At 44.2% G+C, this 18434-nt stretch overlaps 1 protein-coding gene, 1 non-coding gene and 1 pseudogene across 5 annotated transcripts in view; 2 read left to right on the top strand and 1 right to left on the bottom strand.

Moving 5' to 3' along the window:
• The window catches only part of PCCA (propionyl-CoA carboxylase subunit alpha), a 972421-nt gene that overhangs the window by 584283 nt on the left and 369704 nt on the right, over nt 1–18434 (bottom strand). For all 4 annotated transcript variants that reach the window (XM_063953234.1, XM_063953235.1, XM_063953233.1 and 1 more), the window contains exons 10-11: nt 18089–18191; nt 16582–16676 (exon numbers count right to left, since the gene is read on the bottom strand). In XM_063953234.1, the coding sequence (XP_063809304.1) occupies nt 16582–16676; nt 18089–18191 (198 nt within the window). The remainder of the gene's footprint in view (nt 1–16581; nt 16677–18088; nt 18192–18434) is intronic.
• LOC135054185 (U5 spliceosomal RNA) lies at nt 3896–4017 on the top strand (annotated as a pseudogene).
• On the top strand, nt 5639–5753 carry LOC135054118 (U5 spliceosomal RNA). The gene has a single exon (XR_010243367.1). It is a non-coding gene; the product is annotated as a U5 spliceosomal RNA (small nuclear RNA).

Genomic DNA, 18434 nt, shown 5'->3' with positions numbered 1-18434 from the left:
GTGATGTGTGTAGTTTGCTGTGCCGTGCCATGATTCATGGTGACACTCTCAAGTCAAGTTAAATTAAACATATTAAAGTTACAGTATTTTAAAAGAACTTTTAATTATTGGTTTTACTTGGTTTATTTGTTTACTTGATAATATTTATATAAATCCAATTAATATTAAAAAAAATGAAAATAAAAAAAATCCGATTTACAGTAAATAACATTTTTTTTTAAAACAGATTTTTTTCATTATTTACTATTTAAAAATTCAGGATTTATTTCACACCCAGGTGTGTATGTATATCTATCTTTAGCTTTAGTGTGTGAATAAAGAAATATAGAAGGGTAAAGAAGTCTATATTCTGGAGAAGACACTACAACTCTGAGCTCACTCTCTCTCTCTGTATATGTGTGTATGTATATACAGTATATATACATTGTAAATGGAAAGTGTAAATAATTTCAACTAAAACCAGATTTAAAAATTCTGAAATGAAACAAATGGTGTCAGTCACCATAAAATGTATCGTGAGTTTAAAATCCAACTATTTCACAAAATAATGTCCAAGGATTTTCTACCAAAAAAAAATAAATCATTTATTTCCTCAAATAAAGCTTCAAATTTATATTTCAATCAGACTGGATTGTGTTGATTAGACATTACTGAAAGCACAGCATGACCATTTTATGAGTGTTGTAGATTTTTGAAGACTGAATTACACCTTGCAGCTGTATTGCAGAACAAGCATCATTATTCCTAATATGGATGAAAGGACAGCTACACCCCTGCACTAGAGTACTGTCTTCCCATGTATGCAGAATATATATCTGCATTGCCTTTCATACACTCACTGCTCACCTCCTGCGGCAGCACAAGAATGAAACAGAGGTGTCACACTGCTAAACTTGATCTCTGCCATGTGGTTAGGCTTTCTACTCTAAAATGACTGGATTACCTTTGCAATCAGACGGGTTAATTAACTGAAGTTTTCATATTCCTTTCTGCCTCCGCAGACTTTATATGCATTTTGTACTGAACATTATTGCCCAACACCCTACCACTTATTCTCCCTTCCCTTCTACCTCCTTAATCATCTCTTCCTCCCAGCCTAATTATGCAGCACTTAAATGCGGCATGTGTCACTTGACTCTAACACCTCAGTATCTGACAGTATTTCAGCCACACAGTAACTGCACCATGAGGAAAAGTACACAGGGGATCAATCCTAAGTGGAAACAGAGCACACAGTCAGATTTTGCTCATACAGTGTATATTTGTATATTCTATATTAGTCTTTTCTTCTTTTTTTTTTTCTGGACATCTGATATATCATTTCTGTATTTGACTCTTATTTTGTCCATATTAGATTAATATTCTGCAGAAAACACCAACCTGAACAGAACTACTCACATATTTATATTGTATTTTTTTTTATACTGTACTAAACGATACATGTATATGTATACCAAACGTTCATTAGTGGACAACACATTCTTATGACTGGAGTGATCAGTACAGTATTTTAAACATTAAAAATATGCTGATTGTTGCTGGGACTATACTGTTATTTGTTCACAAACGTCACCACTAATCCCGGCTATTCACAATAACTAAAGTGAGGTGATTTGGCTAGCGCTGTACATTATAGTGCCTATCAAAACTATTTCACTGTAAAGTAGAACACATACTTGCCACTCTTTTTTTAGGTTTAAATGTACATAGTAAGAAAAAAAAAAAACTATATTCTATGGGGTATATTAACTAAAGTTCGAGTTTATAGATTAGTAGAATTAGATTGGTTATAGAATCTGATTGGATGCTATGGGCAACATCTCCATTTCTATAAAACCGCACTCTAGTAAATATACCCAGATGAATTTTTACCAGTTTTTCTTTTTTTTTTTTAAATTAAGGAATTTTTAATTTGTACTAAAATCATCTGTATTCATATAAATAAAATAGATATACATACATGCCCATGCCACACATACATATTCATACACACACACACACACACACACACACACACACACACACACACGTTCATGCTCACATTTTAACTTATTAAGCATTTAAAAAACACTTGTAAAATAGATGGAATTAAGGTCACTGGGTACAAAATCTTATGGTTTGCATCTTATAGGTTATCTCAGGAGAAAAAGAAATTTAGCAGGTTATGCTATTTAAATTCATTTCCATAATCCAAAATTGCCTTACAATGCGTCTTTACATTTTTCTTTATCATCCACTAGGGGTCACTGGAGTACTCTTGGGATATGGACGGGCGTAGCCGAACAAGGGCACTGAATATTTAAATTTAGGACCCTCCCCCCCCTCCATATCCCCGAGTACCTCAGTGTACGACCTCAGTGTTTTTTCGGTGCTCACAGCACGAACAAGGCTTGTGGTATATCCACACTTGGATTTTTATTTTTAAATTTTTATTTTTACTTTTTATTTTTACACTTAGCACATCCCTTCCCAGTTTCTGGAAAAACATGGGTCCGGGATAGTGCCGCTGCACGGGCAGCGAATGGCGTGTCGGTCCTCACAAAGAGCACCCTCACAGCCACAGGCGCTACAAGGCAGCGCATGGCGTGTCGGTCCTCACAAAGAGCACCCTCACAGCCACAGGCAGACTGTCTCCTACTGCAACTGGACGGAGATTACAAGCCCCGTCACAGCCAGGAGGAGAGCTGAAAACTGGACGGTGCTTACAGTAAGAAGCCCCGTCACAGCCAGGATGGAAGCCCCGTCACAATCTGGACGGAGCTTACAGAAGTGCGACGCTGCAAGGTATGGTGGGGGGGTCAGGGCGGTCAGCTCACGCTGCCGCCCTGCTGTGTGGGAAAAGCCTTTATTTTTACCGCCGCTTTGCCCGCCGCTTACAAGGACCCCGCTGAACGAGAGAGCGGCCGCACGTCACTCACAGACGCCGGCCGCTCTCCCAGCCACTGTACCAGTACTCTGCCACTGTAACCGAGCGGCCGCACGTCACTCAGACGCCGGCCGCTCTCCCAGCACGGTAACCGAGCGGCCGCACGTCACTCAGACGCCGGCCGCTCTCCCAGCACGGTAACCGAGCGGCCGCACGTCACTCAGACGCCGGCCGCTCTCCCAGCCACTGTACGCGAGCGCCGCCCAAGCAGCCACTCTGCGTACCCGGGTCTAAAGCTCCGAGCGGCCGTACGTCACTAAAGACGCCGGCCGCTCTTCCAGCGCTGCACCCGGCCACTGCTGTATGAGGCGCCGCCCGTTCCTAGGGCTCCCCGGCGCACTATACCAGCGCTCCCCGGGTTTCCCCAAGCTCCCTGCACTCGCTTCCGGCGCTGCACAGGGAGAAGCTACATCACAAGCAGCGCGGCTGCGGGGGGGTGACGGTGAGTAAAGCCCATAGCAGCAGCAAAGGCTGCATGGGTTAAGAGACTGCTCAGTTTTAAATAAGAGACTGCTCAGTTTTAAACAAGTTATTGACCCATAGCAGCAGCAAAGGCTGCTTGGGAATAAGATTTTACTGTATAATAGGCCTGTAACTGTAGAATAGGCTATTAAGCCTATATTTAATGTATAATAGGCTATTAAGCCTATATATTAACGCTGCAGCAGGTAACCTGTCCTGTGATTTTCAGTGGAAGCATGGCATGACGGTCATTTTAATCATTGCTGTTCTTACAGGTTATAATTCCAGAACATTCCGCCCATACACCTATACTCCACAAGGAGGCGCAGGGGTGTTAGTGGGAATTTTTTGGTTCAGTTTTCACATAAGTCAGCCATGTAATCTGTATTTCTACTTAATTCTAGAACATTCCTGCCCTACATCTCTCAGCCACCAGAGGCGCAGGGAAGTTAGTAGGAATTTGGTTGGGGTTTCATATGCCCATGTGAACTGCTTTTCACATAAAGAATACTTTGATTTCTCTTCATATCGAATAAATCTTTCGTTTTTGCTAAAGATTTCCGTAGAGAGAAACAAGCTTGAGTTTCATATGAATATGCTGTTCAGCAATAACATATATATATATATGACACATAATAACTTCATTAAGTCGTGCAAGTGTCTGTCTATTGCCTATTATTTTATGGTGTCTGTCTACATAGCGAGTAAGGCTATAGTGCAGACTAAAAATAATTTTAAAAATCCTATGTTAACATTGGCAATTCAACTTAAAAGAGCGGTAACATCGGAGTCTCGGAATGACTCCGCCAGCCCTAACAAAAGACAGTCTTCCAAAGGGCCAATTTCCCTTTGGGTACCAGAGTGTTTATTTCACTCGATTCTATGTCAAATTATAACTACGAGTAAGAAGGGTACATTAGACCAGCACTCAGATAGTGCGGGGGGGTTGTTAACAACCATACATAATCGTTTCCAAAAGGACGCGATCCGCCATTGCTAGATGATTTTCTTTCAAACATTATAAAAACCCAGGATACATTTGGGTCACTAGAATCTATGTATCAAACAATGACGATCACTGGTAAAAGAAGCTGCAGAGTATATCTGTAAAGCTTCTGCTAACGCCGGTTAATTTCATTGTCGCTAGTTAAGCGCGACAAGGCCAGAGCTTGTTTGCTCATAAATTTGATATACTTGTAACGGTATTTTATCCCTTTATGATATTCAGCCATTACCGCATACAGTATATTTGTAACGGCGTTTTATCCCTTTATAAGGAACAGTCACGCCTTGTAACGACAGGACGTTACAGTCAGCAAGCCAGTGGTTTGATGACTTCTTTTACAATTGTGGAAGCGCGTATTTACATGTTACATTTGCGAGGTTTCAGGACTTCAACTCATACAGGTCTCAGCTATTTACAGCTTAAAGGACAAAACTGCCTCTGTCGAACGGTTGGCAGGTTGTCATTTAGTCTTTGCAGGTTTATAAACCAGGCAGTAGTACGCCAACAGAGTCAGAGTTACTTATTCCCCTCTGTTTGAGCAAAACCAAACAGCTCCGTTGCAATATCAATCAGCAAGTCATTTACTACAGTTAGAAAATGGATTTTCTGCGGTTAGTATTTGCTTATTGGAGCCACACAATTGCATAATTGCATTTGAATGCGTATTTACCCAGTCCGGTTTGTTCTTCACAGGTTCTAGCGGTTGCAAATCGCCACAACCATTAACCATTTCATGTCTACCGTTGCTTATCGCTTTGGGTATTTACCAAAGTGAGGTTGGGATGATAGCTCATCTCACATAAGAACTCTGTCTCAACAAAGTTCCTTTAACTTGCGCTACTAAGGTATACTGCGGTAGCAGATCAAGTTCGAAAACAATCACATCTAATTCCGTCTAAACGATGTCAATGCCTATGTAAGATGATAAATACGGTAAATCAAAGACTTTTACCTACTACACCAGCAATAACAAATGTACGTCTAGTAATTAGTGCAAAACACGCACACTAGCGGTACATTGGTGTATTCACCTATTAAGAATAAAGTTGTGTTTTCAATTTAGTTCGCCACCCTTCACTCGCGTTTCCCACAGAGGGAAAAGGGTGCATATACTCTGGACGACAGTCGCAGAGGGTCAGGATTTGTAGTTAAAATCAGCAACAAAGATTGCTGTCGATAAAGGTCCTAGAACTCTGTGCATTTTACAATGCAATACATGATTCGCTTTCAGTCTGACCAGGTATATACTCTGGTTTCTCTTCAGAACGAATAAATCTTTCGCCTTTTACTAAAGATTTCTGTGGAGAGGAACAACCATGAGTTTCAGGTAAATGTTTCATGCCTGTCTCACGCTGGCCTTAAGCAGTCAAACAAGGCAACGGCAGTTGCATACACAACAACCAGTGAGAACCAAAAAGCCGCATGATAATGCAGCATGTGACTCAAATCCTCAATGGCTTAGAACACCATTATGTGAAAATGTCAAGAGATCATTACGTGAGTGGACATCTGTTAGACAGAGGATCTCACCCGTCAGGATTTGGATCCTGAAAACTGGACATTAAATCCAGAGGTGTTTCATATGTGAGTCCACAGAAGGGGGTTACCCTCAAGTATACATGATGGCATCTCGCCACAATTACAAAAGCTCAGTATGTGTACAAAACAGATCACAAGGGCAGTGGCGGTGGAGTCTCTCACATTCATGTGGTCATTCAGCATCGTGTATCTGGCTCCACCAGTTTCCGCTGCTCTCTCCGTTGTCAAAACGGCTCATAAGACAGTTTGTCACAGTCATACTGGTGGTAGCTCATGGGTTTCGGAGAAGTTTGCTTCTCGAATTTTCAAGGAATACTTGCACACGATCTTGGCCCGCTCATAATACGTCCAACCTGTTACATCAGGGAACGTTAGTTTACCCATAGTTACCTATGTACCTATTATCTATGTACCGCAGCTGCGGTTGACGGGGTGAGGGTGCAGACCGCCCTCTTAAGAAATTGAGCATTACAGTATCGGTTATACTAACCATGTTACGAAATAGTAAGCCGTTTAAGGCAGCTCATTTTTACAAAATTTCGTGGGCTTACATAGGTTGTAAACCTCGGAAGTTTCCAACATCATCCTTCAAGTAACCCGTATTCTGTTAAACGGGGTGGAATGGAAAACTGCGTTGATCTGCACGAAGAGTGCAGGTATCTGTGTGGTAAACTTATTTTCAAAGACGTTTGCCTCTATTGGCGTCTGTACACATCTTTCTACAAGGTGTCATCAAAGTTCACACTCTATTTATCCCACCTACAGCGCCAGGCGACTTGAAGTTGGGTTCAGATTTCTTACAGTTTTCATATTTTGAACCCTTTCAACAAATGGGAATTAAGTTTCTCACTTTGGAAAACAATTTTCTTATAGCCTTGGCTTCGGCAAGGGTTTTGTTTTCATATTTGGGTGCCTTGTATTCCAAGCCACCGTATTTGAGTTTTCTCATGACAAAGCAGATCTTCGGACGAATCACGCTTTCGTATTCTTCACATCAATATACCAATAGGGGTTCCTGTGTGGACAGCACATTCTAGAATTCTGAATGTGGTACACGCATTACGCGTTTATATATGTCCCGAACGTCAACAGTACGTGATATGAATACGTTGTTTGTTCTCTATGATACTGCCAACTGGGGTTAGCCAGTTTCTTAGCAGACATTATCCAGTTGGGTAATAATAATGACTACAAGTCAGGTTTACTTTAAGGCTAAGTTACAATCGCCTACGTCAGTAATAGCTCATCCCACAGGTTCTGTGGGAATGTCAGACCCAGTGGGTCGTGGAGTGTCTAAAACGCGGCTATATAGCCTTCATGTGCACCATGTTTGTGCACGTTTACACGTTATAAATGGTGGCGCCATCAGCATCTAGCTTTGGGCTGCCTACTGTTACAAGTATCAAACAGCTCTCCCGCCCACGAGGGAAGCTTTGGTACGTCCCAAGAGTACTCCAGTGACCCCTAGTGGATGATAAAGAAAATAGGATTTTGGTACTTACCAGGTAAATCCTTTTCTTTGAATCCATAGGGGGCACTGGACGCCCACCCAGAGCAGTTTTACCGGGGTTGTTTTAAGCTCAAGGGAGCTTAGGGTAACAAGTTTTACTTCATTGATATTAAGCTCAGAGGAGCTTATGGTAACACATTTTCACCGATTGGTTCAAATTATAAAGTTCTATCGGTTATGGTGTCAACTGTTTAGTTGACAGTAAGGTTATGGGTCAACATTGTGTTGTCCGTTATGTTATAGGTATTCTCCATTGTCAACCTCTCTATATCGTTCCTGTTCGCTCAGTAAAAAACACTGAGGTCGTACACTGAGGTACTCGGGGATATGGAGGGGGGGGAGGGTCCTAAATTTAAATATTCAGTGCCCTTGTTCGGCTACGCCCGTCCATATCCCAAGAGTACTCCAGTGCCCCCTATGGATTCAAAGAAAAGGATTTACCTGGTAAGTACCAAAATCCTATTATACATGCTTTATTTTTAATTTATTTTTGTATTTTAGTTAAGGGGGGTAAATATAAAAACAAAACTCTAAATTCATCTAAATACAGTCATATATTACAATTCAACTATAGTAGGCATTAAATCAGTAGGTTTTTCCACAATATTTATGGATGCAGTTGGCTCACCAATATCTAAACAGAAGTTCCTCTACAACAAGGTAGTGTTTTTACTCACACTTGTTATTTCATCCACACGTGGAACAAAAAGGCAACACAAAGTAAACATAGTCAAACAGAGAGGATAGAAAGACACACTTAAAATGTATAATTTTTTGGAAATTGCTGATGTGTTTATCTAGAAGAAGGCAAAACAAACTCCCCTGTGAGGAGCCACTAAGGCAGGGGTGAGCAATAAGCTCTCCAACTGCTGTAGAACTACACATCGCGGCATGCCTTGCCATAGTTTTGCTATTTGACCATACTAAAACTGTTGAAGAATGACAAATCCCAGCATGGTCTGCATCAGCTGGAGTACTGTATACAAGAGTTGCCCAAAACTTTACCCCATACTCAAAATGCCATCTACCCAGTGGCTTATTTGATAGTAAACGTGTTTGTCGTCTTATGAGGTGGTTCCTTTTTATGTATACCAAGCTCATGTAGCAGCTGCCTGCATTGTACGGCCCTCAGTATATTGTCTATCAGCAGTCGTAAATGCTTAGCCACTTCTAATATCTCCAGATGTGTCTGCTTTAATGTATGGATACCCCAACATAAAAATGCTTTCTCCTACATTTCTCTACATTGAAACTCATCTGCCTTTTCTAAATACAGCTTGCCCTTTTTCCACAATAGGTTGCCTTCAAAGCTTACTATCAACAAATAGGGGCCCCTTACTAACAAAGCCTTTCTCTTACGTCCTAGGGGATGCTGAGGTCCACATAAGTACCATGGAGTATAGACGGGTCCACCAGGAGACATTGGCACTTTAAGAGTTTGAGAGTGTGGGCTGGCTCCTTCCTCTATGCCCCTCCTACCAGACTCAGTTTAGAAAATGTGCCTGGAGGAGCCGGTCACAGCTAGGGGACCTCTACAGAGCTTTCCTGGAAAAGTTTATCTTTAGAGTTTATTTTTTTAAAGGGAGGCTGTTGGCAACAGCCTGCCTGCAGCGAGGGACTAAGGGGGGGGGGAGCAGTCTCCGCCCTGCGGGGTCTGAGCCACTGTCTCCGCTGACTGGACACTGAGCTCCAGAGGGGTCGGATCGTTCTCCGCCACAGGGGACCGCTCACCCCAGCAGCATGCCGCTAACCCCTTAAAGAGTCAAAGATGTGGTGAGTGAAACACCGACCCCCCGTAGCAAGCGGGGGGCCGGTGTGAAGATGGCGGCAATGGGGAGGGAGTGCAGTATTAACTGCGCTCCTGGGAAGGCTCAGAGGCACATGGTGCGGCGTTGTAAAAGGGCACCCTGGGCCAGCGCTTACCCCCACACTGGTCCAGAAGTCTGTCGGGGTACGCGGATCTCAGCCAGCACATTTTTCCTCAGGCCAGTATAATCCTTGGAGAGCGGGAAGACAGCGCCATTAAGGGGGTGGAGCTTCTCCACAGAGTGGACCCAGCAGCGTTCCAGCGCCATTTTTCTGCCTGCTCAGTGCTGAATGTAAGAACAGGTCCCTCCACAGCAAATCCAGCTATCAGTACACTGTACCAGGGAGTTGTAGAAGGGAGGGAAGGCTGTAAGAAGACTGTGTGTCCTATTAAAGAGCACAGTAGGCGTTGACAGGGGGTCTCCCTTTGCTAAATAGCGCTGTGTGTGGGTTGGCTCCAATCTCTGTGTCTCTTTTGCCATTCTTGGGGGGGAAACTCTGACTGCCCTCACCAGGGTGTGTGTGTGTGGAGTGTTTGGTGGTCTCCTTTAGCTATGTCCAGGGATACTGTGTCATATGCTGCAGAGGATTTATCCTCCCAGGATGATCCCATTCCATGTAATCAGGATAGCACTGGTTTAGCACAGATACCAGCAAGGGAACCTGAGTGGTTTTCCTCTACAAAATCTTGGATTTCTCAGATTTCTGACAGGGTTGCAAGTAATGAATCTGCAACCCAGGTACTACAGAGTTCTATGGCAGTATGGCCTGTTTCTGGTACCTCAGGATGCCCCACTATATACCCCCACAAACGTGCGCTTGTGCATGTCACACAAGACGACACGGTTACTGATTCTGACACCACAGACGGTGATGGGGATGTGTTGCGGGGGTCCGTATCTCTTGCAAAGGGGGTGCAATTGTTGATAGAGGCTATCAGGGATGTGTTGAATGTTAAGGATACCACACCTGAGCAGGTTAAGGAGGCCTTTTTCACTGAAAATAAAAAGACCTCGCTAACCTTCCCTGCGTCAAAGGAATTGAATGCTATATTTGAAAAAGCAAGGGAAAACCCTGAGAAAAAATGCCAGGTCCCTAAAAGGGTCCAGATGGCGTTTCCTTTCCCTGAGGAGGATAGGAAAAAATGGGAAAACCCGCCAATTGTTGACGCGTCTGTGTCCAGACTCTCAAAGAAGGTGGTTTTACCTGTTCCAGGATCTACCGCCTTAAAGGAGACGGCTGATAGGTAAATTGATAACACACTTAAAATCAATGTACACTGCTTCTGGGGCCATATTACGCCCTACTATTGCTACTGCATGGATTGCAAAGGCAATAGTAAAGTGGTCGGCTGCCTTACTTGAGGATTTGGATACGATGGATAGGGATGACGTTGCATTATATTTACGCAACATACATGATTCAGCAGGTTTTATGGTAGAATCCATGAAGGACCTGGGTTCCATGGCTGCGGGAATATCTTATATGTCTGTTTCAGCTCGTCGGGGACTGTGGCTGCGCCAGTGGTCGGCCGACGCGGAATCCAGAAAAAGTGTGGAGTCCCTACCCTATACAGGTCAGGCTCTCTTTGGGAAAGCTCTAGACGCGTTGATATCCACGGCTACAGCGGGTAAGTCTTCGTTTCTTCCCTCAGCAGCACCTGCTCTGAAGAAATCCTTCTCTTCATCTGCAAAGCAGTCCTTTCGGCCTAACAAGCCTAGAAAGGCAAGGATGTCCAATACCTTCTTTAGGGGAGGTCGGGTTAAGTCCTAGGAACAAAAGCCTGCTTCAGGTACGCCAAAGTCCTCCGCATGACGGTGGACCGCGCGGCCTGGAGGTGGGGGCCAGTGGGAACGAGACTCAGATACTTCAGTCACGTCTGGGTATCTTCAAGCCTGGATCCATGGGTGATAGATATTGTGTCCCAGGGATACAGGCTGGAATTTCAGAGTTTCCCTCCTCATCGCTTTTTCAAATCAGGCTTACCAACTCTGTTGGCATACAGCATTGTATTACAAGACGCTGTTCAAAAACTGGTGGCGGCACAGGTCATTGTGCCAGTACCACCTCACATGCAGAACAAAGGTTACTATTCGAACCTTTTTGTGATACCGAAACCGGATGGTTCGGTCAGGCCCATTCTGAACCAAAAATCATTGAACCCCTTTCTAAAGGAGTTCAAGTTCAAGATGGAGTCTCTCAGGGCGGTGATATCAGGTCTGGAAGAGGGGGAATTCCTGGTATCACTGGATATCAAGGATGCGTACCTCCACATTACGATCTGGCTGCCGCATCAGGCTTATCTCCGTTTCGCATTACTGAACTGTCATTTCCAGTTCTAGCCACTGTGTCAGATCTGTGGTTATGTCTGTCCCCGGAGGGGGCACTAGTGGGTCAGTGGTGGTGCAATGGAGAAACTGAGGAGGCTGTAAGAGATTCCTGCGCATGTGCGCAATGATGTTTATTAAATGCTCACGAGTATAACAGTAATTGAAGCAGATGAAAACTTGAGATGAATGGTACAAGAAATGCTGGCAACGATGAAATAAACAATCACAGGTATTTAGCTGATCTGGAAACCAGAGAAGTGATTAGGCAATGAAATACAGGCAATTAACTAGTCTGGAAACTAGTATAGCAATCAGATGGTGATCACTCCCACAGTTGGTTTGGAAACCAGCAACGATACTCCACACAGTCAGTTTATAATGCAAAGTCCACAACCAAGCAAGGTTTAGCAGGAGACAACTTGAAACACATATTAAGTGGTTGTATTAAGTGCCAGATGCCATAGCACAAACCTGAATGCAAGTTAACCATACACAGGTGAAGATAATGAATAGCACCTGAAGAAAGTCTCTTACTGCAAAAGGTGGAGGCTGACTGTAGCAGAAGTTGGAGCTGAAGTAAATGCTGGGACCTGTAGTTCCACAGGAATACTAGACCCGGGAGATCACTTGGAGATGCCAGAAAAAGGAGATCAATGGAAACTGGAGATTGGAAACTGAAGATTGGAAACTGGAGATTGGAAACTGGAAACAGGAGACGCTATGCAGCAATGCGACGCGTTTTCCAAGGTGATGAGACTGAGCCGATGCTCTGGACTTATACCCCCTGGTCGGCAGTCATTGTATACTTGGATCATGTGAGCAATAACAGCGCAGGATTGTGTGCTCTCCGGTCAGCTGACCGCAAGTGTCATGGCGGCTCCCATGCTGTGCAGATGGCTGGTACATTGGAGGGCACCCGCAGAATGGACTTCAGGGGTTCACCACAATAGTGGGTACTGCGCTCCGCAGACAGGATGCTCATACAGCCGCATACTGGCGCCGTGACCTCCGGAGGCCTGCACACCAGCCCGCCGGTAAGTGAGACATCACTGAATGCTGATTCCTGACACCCTGCCATTCGGCCTCTCCACAGCACCAAGGGTGTTTACCACGGTGATGGCAGAAATGATGGTTCTCCTCCGCAAGCAGGGTGTTAACATCATTCCATATCTGGAGCATCGTCCAAGGAGAAGATGCTGCAGTCCATTGTTCTCACAACACAACTTCTCGAGAGTCATGGTTGGATTCTGAACCTTCCAAAGTCACATTTGGAACCAACCCAGAGGTTGTCATTTCTGGGAATGATCCAGGATACGGACGTGCAGAAGGTGTTTCTTCCACAGGAAAAGGCGTTGCTGATACAAGCTATGGTCCGGGATGTCCTGAAGCCAGCCCGGGTGTCGGTTCATCAGTGCATTCGCCTATTGGGAAAGATGGTGGCCTCTTACGAGGCTCTCCAGTACGGGAGATTCCACGCTAGGACCTTCCAACTGGATCTCCTGGACAAATGGTCAGGATATCATCTCCACATGCACCAGAGAGTTCGTCTGTCGCCAAAGGCCAGGATTTCACTCCTCTGGTGGCTCCAATTGCCTCACCTTGTGGAGGGCCGCAGGTTCGGGATTCAGGACTGGGTCCTTCTAACCACGGATGCGAGTCTTCGGGGCTGGGGAGCAGTCACTCAAGGAGTAACCTTCCAAGGAAGGTGGTCAAGCCTGGAAGCCAGCCTGCCTATCAACATTCTGGAACTAAGAGCCGTCTACAACGGTCTTCTTCAGGCGGCCCCTCTTCTAAGGAATCGGGCCATTCAAGTGCAGTCGGAAAACATAACAGTGGCTTACAAAAACCGACAAGGCGGAACGAAGAGCAGAGCGGCAATGTCAGAGGTGACAGGAATAATCCTCTGGACAGAAAAGCACGCGTTGGCGCTGTCAGCCATCTTCATTCCGGGAGTAGACAACTGGGAAGAAGACTTCCTCAGCAGACACGATCTCCATCCAGGAGAGTGGGGTCTCCATCCGGAGGTGTTCAAGAAAATGACAGATCTTTGGGGGTTACCCCAAATAGACATTATGGCCTCTCGTCTCAACAAGAAGCTTTGGCGTTATTGTTCCAGGTCGAGGGACCCACAAGCAGTGGCAGTGGACGCCCTGATGTCTCCGTAGGTGTTCCAGTCAGTGTACGTGTTTCCACCACTCCAACTCATCCCAAGAATCCTAAAGCTCATAAGGAAAACAAGGGTCCAAGCGATCCTCATTGCCCCAGACTGGCTAAGAAGGGTTTGGTACGCGGACCTTCTGGATCTACTGCAAGAAGAGCCAAGGCCTCTTCCTCTTCGGGAGGACCTGCTGCAGCAGGGGCCGTTCGCCTATCAAGACTTACCGTGGCTACGTTGGACGGCATGGAAGTTGAGCGCCTGATACTTGCTCGGGAGGGCATTCCGAAGGTCATTCCTACCCTCATACAGGCTAGGAAAGGGGTAACGTCTAAACATTACCATCGTATTTGGAAAAAATATATCTCTTGGTGTGAATCCAAGAAGTTTCCTACAGTGGAGTTTCAACTCGGACAGTTTCTCCTCTTCCTGCAAGCAGGTGTGGATATGGGCCTGAGGATAGGATCTGTGAAGGTCCAGATTTCGGCTCTATCCATTTTCTTTCAGAACCAAATGGCTGCCCTCACTGAGGTTCAGACCTTTTTGAAGGGAGTTCTGCATATCCAACCTCCCTTTGTACCGCCTACGGCACCTTGGGACCTTAATGTGGTGTTGCAGTTCCTCCAGTCGGTTTGGTTTGAACCGCTACAGGAGGTAGAGGTCAAATTTCTTACATGGAAGGCGGTCACGTTGTTGGCCTTGGCTTCTGCTAGACGTGTGTCCAAATTCGGGGCTTTATCCTGTAAAAGCCCTTACTTGATCTTTCATGGAGATAGAGCTGAGCTCCGGACACATCAGCAGTTTTTTCCGAAGGTTGTGTCGGCATTTCATATCAGCCTAATGTGGTGCCAGTGGCTACGGACTCCTCAATTACTTCAAAGTCCTTGGATGTTGTAAGGGCTCTGAAGATATATGTGAAGAGAACTTCTCATCACAGAAAGTCAGACTCTCTGTTTGTTCCTATATGATCCCAAGAAAATTGGGTGTCCTGCTTCTATGCAGATGATCTCTCACTGGATCAGGTTCACTATCCAGCACGCTTATTCTACGGCAGGACTGCAGTGTCCAAAATCTGTTAAGGCCCACTCTACTCGTAAAGTGGGGTCTTCCTGGGCGGCTGCCCGGGGTGTCTCGGCATTGCAACTTTGCCGAGCTGCAACTTGGTCTGGGTCGAACACGTTTGCAAAGTTTTACAAGTTCGATACTTTGGCCCCTGATGATCTGAAGTTCAGTCAATCAGTTCTGCTGGAGCCTCTGCGCTCTCCCTCCCGTTCTGGGAGCTTTGGTACATCCCCATGGTACTAATGTGGACCCCAGCATCCTCTAGGACGTAAGAGAAAATAGGATTTTGGTTACCTACCGGTAAATCTTTTTCTCGTAGTCCATAGAGGATGCTGGGCGCCCGCTCAGCGCTTCATTTTCCTGCAAATGTTTTTTGGTTCAGTACCACTTAGTTTTGGTTAGGTACTGCATTGTTACTTGGTAAGTACTGTTTCAGCAGTTGCTGAGTTTCAAGCAGGATAGCTTGATGTGCCTTGTATGTGTGAGCTGGTATGAATCTCACCACTATCTGTGTTAAATCCTTCTCTCGAAGATGTCGATCTCCTCGGGCACAGTTACTAGACTGAGTCTGGTAGGAGGGGCATAGAGGGAGGAGCCAGCCCACACTCTCAAACTCTTAAAGTGCCAATGGCTCCTGGTGGACCTGTCTATACCCCATGGTACTAATGTGGACCCCAGCATCCTCTACGGACTACGAGAAAAGGATTTATCGGTAGGTAACCAAAATCTTATTTTTACAAGAACAATAATAAAAATAAATCTAAAAGGACAACAAAAAATAAAACACCTCTACTAGTTATAACTCACAAACATTTATTAGGAAGTAGCAGTGCTTTATCTAACATATTGTTATATACAAAATGATCAAACACTTTTGCAAAATGCAAATTACATTTCATTAATTGTATTACCAAGGTTACCCTCCTCAGTCAAGCATAAAACAACTGTTTATTAAAATAAAACCATAATCAAAACTATTTTAAAAAGACACTCTGCATGCCAGCCATGTTCTTTATTTAAGAGGCACAAAGTAGATGTAAACTAAATATATTAACAGACAATGGTCCTAATTTAAGAAGGTCGCAAATGCCTTCCCGTACGCATCAGTTGCGCAAAAACATGCAAATGTTGCAGTGGCAAGGATTAGTATTGAGGTGCCCACTAGCTGTGTCTCAGATCCGCAAGACGCACTGTGGCTTATGCGATTTAGATGCATGAACAGAGGCAAAAAATTAAATTAAAATCTCTCCACTGGGTCTGACATTGACATTGTGTCTATCTATGAATCAGACCCTATGAGCAATTGTGAGAATTCTGTCAGCAAACTACAGTATGTGCCAGTAATCATATTACTTTACAAATTTCATTACAACATTAAAATCAAGCCTGGTCAAGTTACTGTACAGCAGCATGATTATCACATATTAATAAAACAAGCATGAGAGCTCTTGCAGAATTATCAGGTACCTTCTGCACAATGGCAACTCATGACTAGCAGCAACGCACTCTACATTAGAATTGCACACCACAGTGATTATGTATTTTTTTGTCCCTTAAGAGAAACACTATATAGATTCATCTCCAAACATTTCAATTAGAAAATACTAAATTGTTTTAGAACACACGTAAAATATATATCTGAAGATAAAAATTACACATACAAGGTGGAGAAACAGCCCTTCTCACTTCTAATAAATCAGCATGATCTTCAGAGCAACCCCAACGAATGACGTCAACTCTGGCAAACAAAGTGCGTCTCATGTTGTCCTAAAGTACAGAACTCACCTAGGCGCCTCCTCTACAACTTTCTGGTTCCGCCTTTGGATGGAACATTCTCTTTCATTTAGCCAGAGTGTATTACCATGTTTATCAGCCAGAACCTAAAAGCAAATGACAAAGTATCACAAATAAAACAAATTTTGAAAAATGACAGAAGAATTTGTAAAAAAAATTAAATCACTAGCTTTAACATATCTATAGCAATATGAGCATGATTCCTAATTGTATGCAACTGCAGAGTAGCAGGGAAGCGGCTGTGCAATTCAGTACAAATAAAATGCTAATGCAGCAGGAGGTGTCTGGAGGAAATAGGCGCCTCCTGCATTCATCTGTTAGATCAGAGTGCTGTGTCTGCAGGAAATAGGCGCATCATGCATGCATCTGTGAGATCAGAGTGCTGTGTCTGTAGGAAATAGGCGCACCCTGCATGCATCTGTGGGATCAGAGTTCTGCGTCTGTAGGAGAAAGGCGCATCCTGCATGCATCTGTGATATCAAAGTGCTGTTTCTGTAGGAGGTAAGCACCTCCCGCATGCATATGTGAGTACTGTTTCTGTAGGAGATAGGTGCCTCCTGCATGCATCTGTGAAATCAGAGTGCTGCATCTGTAGGAGATAGGCGCCTCCTGCATGCATCTGTGAGATCAGAGTGCTGCGTCTGTAAGAGATAGGTGCCTCCTGCATGCATCTGTGAGATCAGAGTGCTGCGTCTGTAAGAGATAGGTGCCTCCTGCATGCATCTGTGAGATCAGAGTGCTGCGTCTGTAAGAGATAGGTGCCTTCTGCAAATCAGAGTGCTGCATCTGCAAGATATACAGTAGGAGCCTCCTGCATGCATCTGTGAAATCAGAGTGCTGTTTCTGTAATAGATTGGCGCCTCCTGCATGCCTCTATGAGATCAGAGTGCTGCTTCTGTAGGAGATAGGTGCCTCCTGCAACCATCTGTGAAATTAGAGTGCTGCGTCTGTACGAGACAGGCGCCTCCTGCATGCAACTGCAGAATTGTGCCTTTTGCCATCTACCAAATGATTGACATGCTGCGGCCCATTACAATGTTTTCTATGAAAACACTTTAAAGCACCATTTTGTATGCAGAAACAGCCATGTTCACACACAGAATATAGGCAAGCAGCATATCATTTTAATAAGCATAAGCTGCTTGTGCGACCTATTCGCATTTTGCCAAAAAGATGCATTTTAATAGAAAAAGTCACACGTAAAGACGCTTGGCGCTACAGAGTCACGCCTCGGCATGAAGTGACTAGAAGGGCTGATTAACCTGAAGGGAGGCTAGGTGTATGTAGACACATCTGTATATCCCTTCTGTCAAAGTAGTTTGTCTAATCAATCTACACCGGCTACAATAGTTTACATTCAAACTCTGGGCTGTGAGCAATCAAGGACATGCAGGGGTGAGACTCTCACTATTTGCAAGGGTCATGGGCATAAAATTTCATTTGTTGGGTTGAAGGGTTAACTGAACAAAAAGAATCACTGAAGATGTTTAATACTGACCTGGATTTCTATGTGTCGAGGGTTGTCGATGAATTTTTCAATTAACAGCCGATCATCTCCAAAACTTGAGGCTGCTTCTTGAGCAGAAAACCTAAAGCCTTCCCTAAAAATGAAGGAGTAAAAACATGTATTGGTAGTTGTATAAGTAAGACTAATGAGAAATTATCAATATCACTCATTTTTTGCGTTATTATTATTTTTCCTAAAAGAAAAGGAAAATGTTTAAAGACCATACTTCCCCTTACCATACATAGTATATGGGGTGTCCAATTAATGTGCAAGTGTGTGGGACCTTTTCAAACAAAGCAAATTACTTTAAGGAGGAGTCTTCATTAATTTAGCAGAC

The sequence above is a fragment of the Pseudophryne corroboree genome, chromosome 2 (genome assembly GCF_028390025.1).
Source record: "Pseudophryne corroboree isolate aPseCor3 chromosome 2, aPseCor3.hap2, whole genome shotgun sequence".
Taxonomy (NCBI): Eukaryota; Metazoa; Chordata; class Amphibia; order Anura; family Myobatrachidae; genus Pseudophryne; species Pseudophryne corroboree.
Note: the sequence above shows the minus strand (reverse complement) of the source record. Positions and strands in the feature narration are given on the sequence as shown.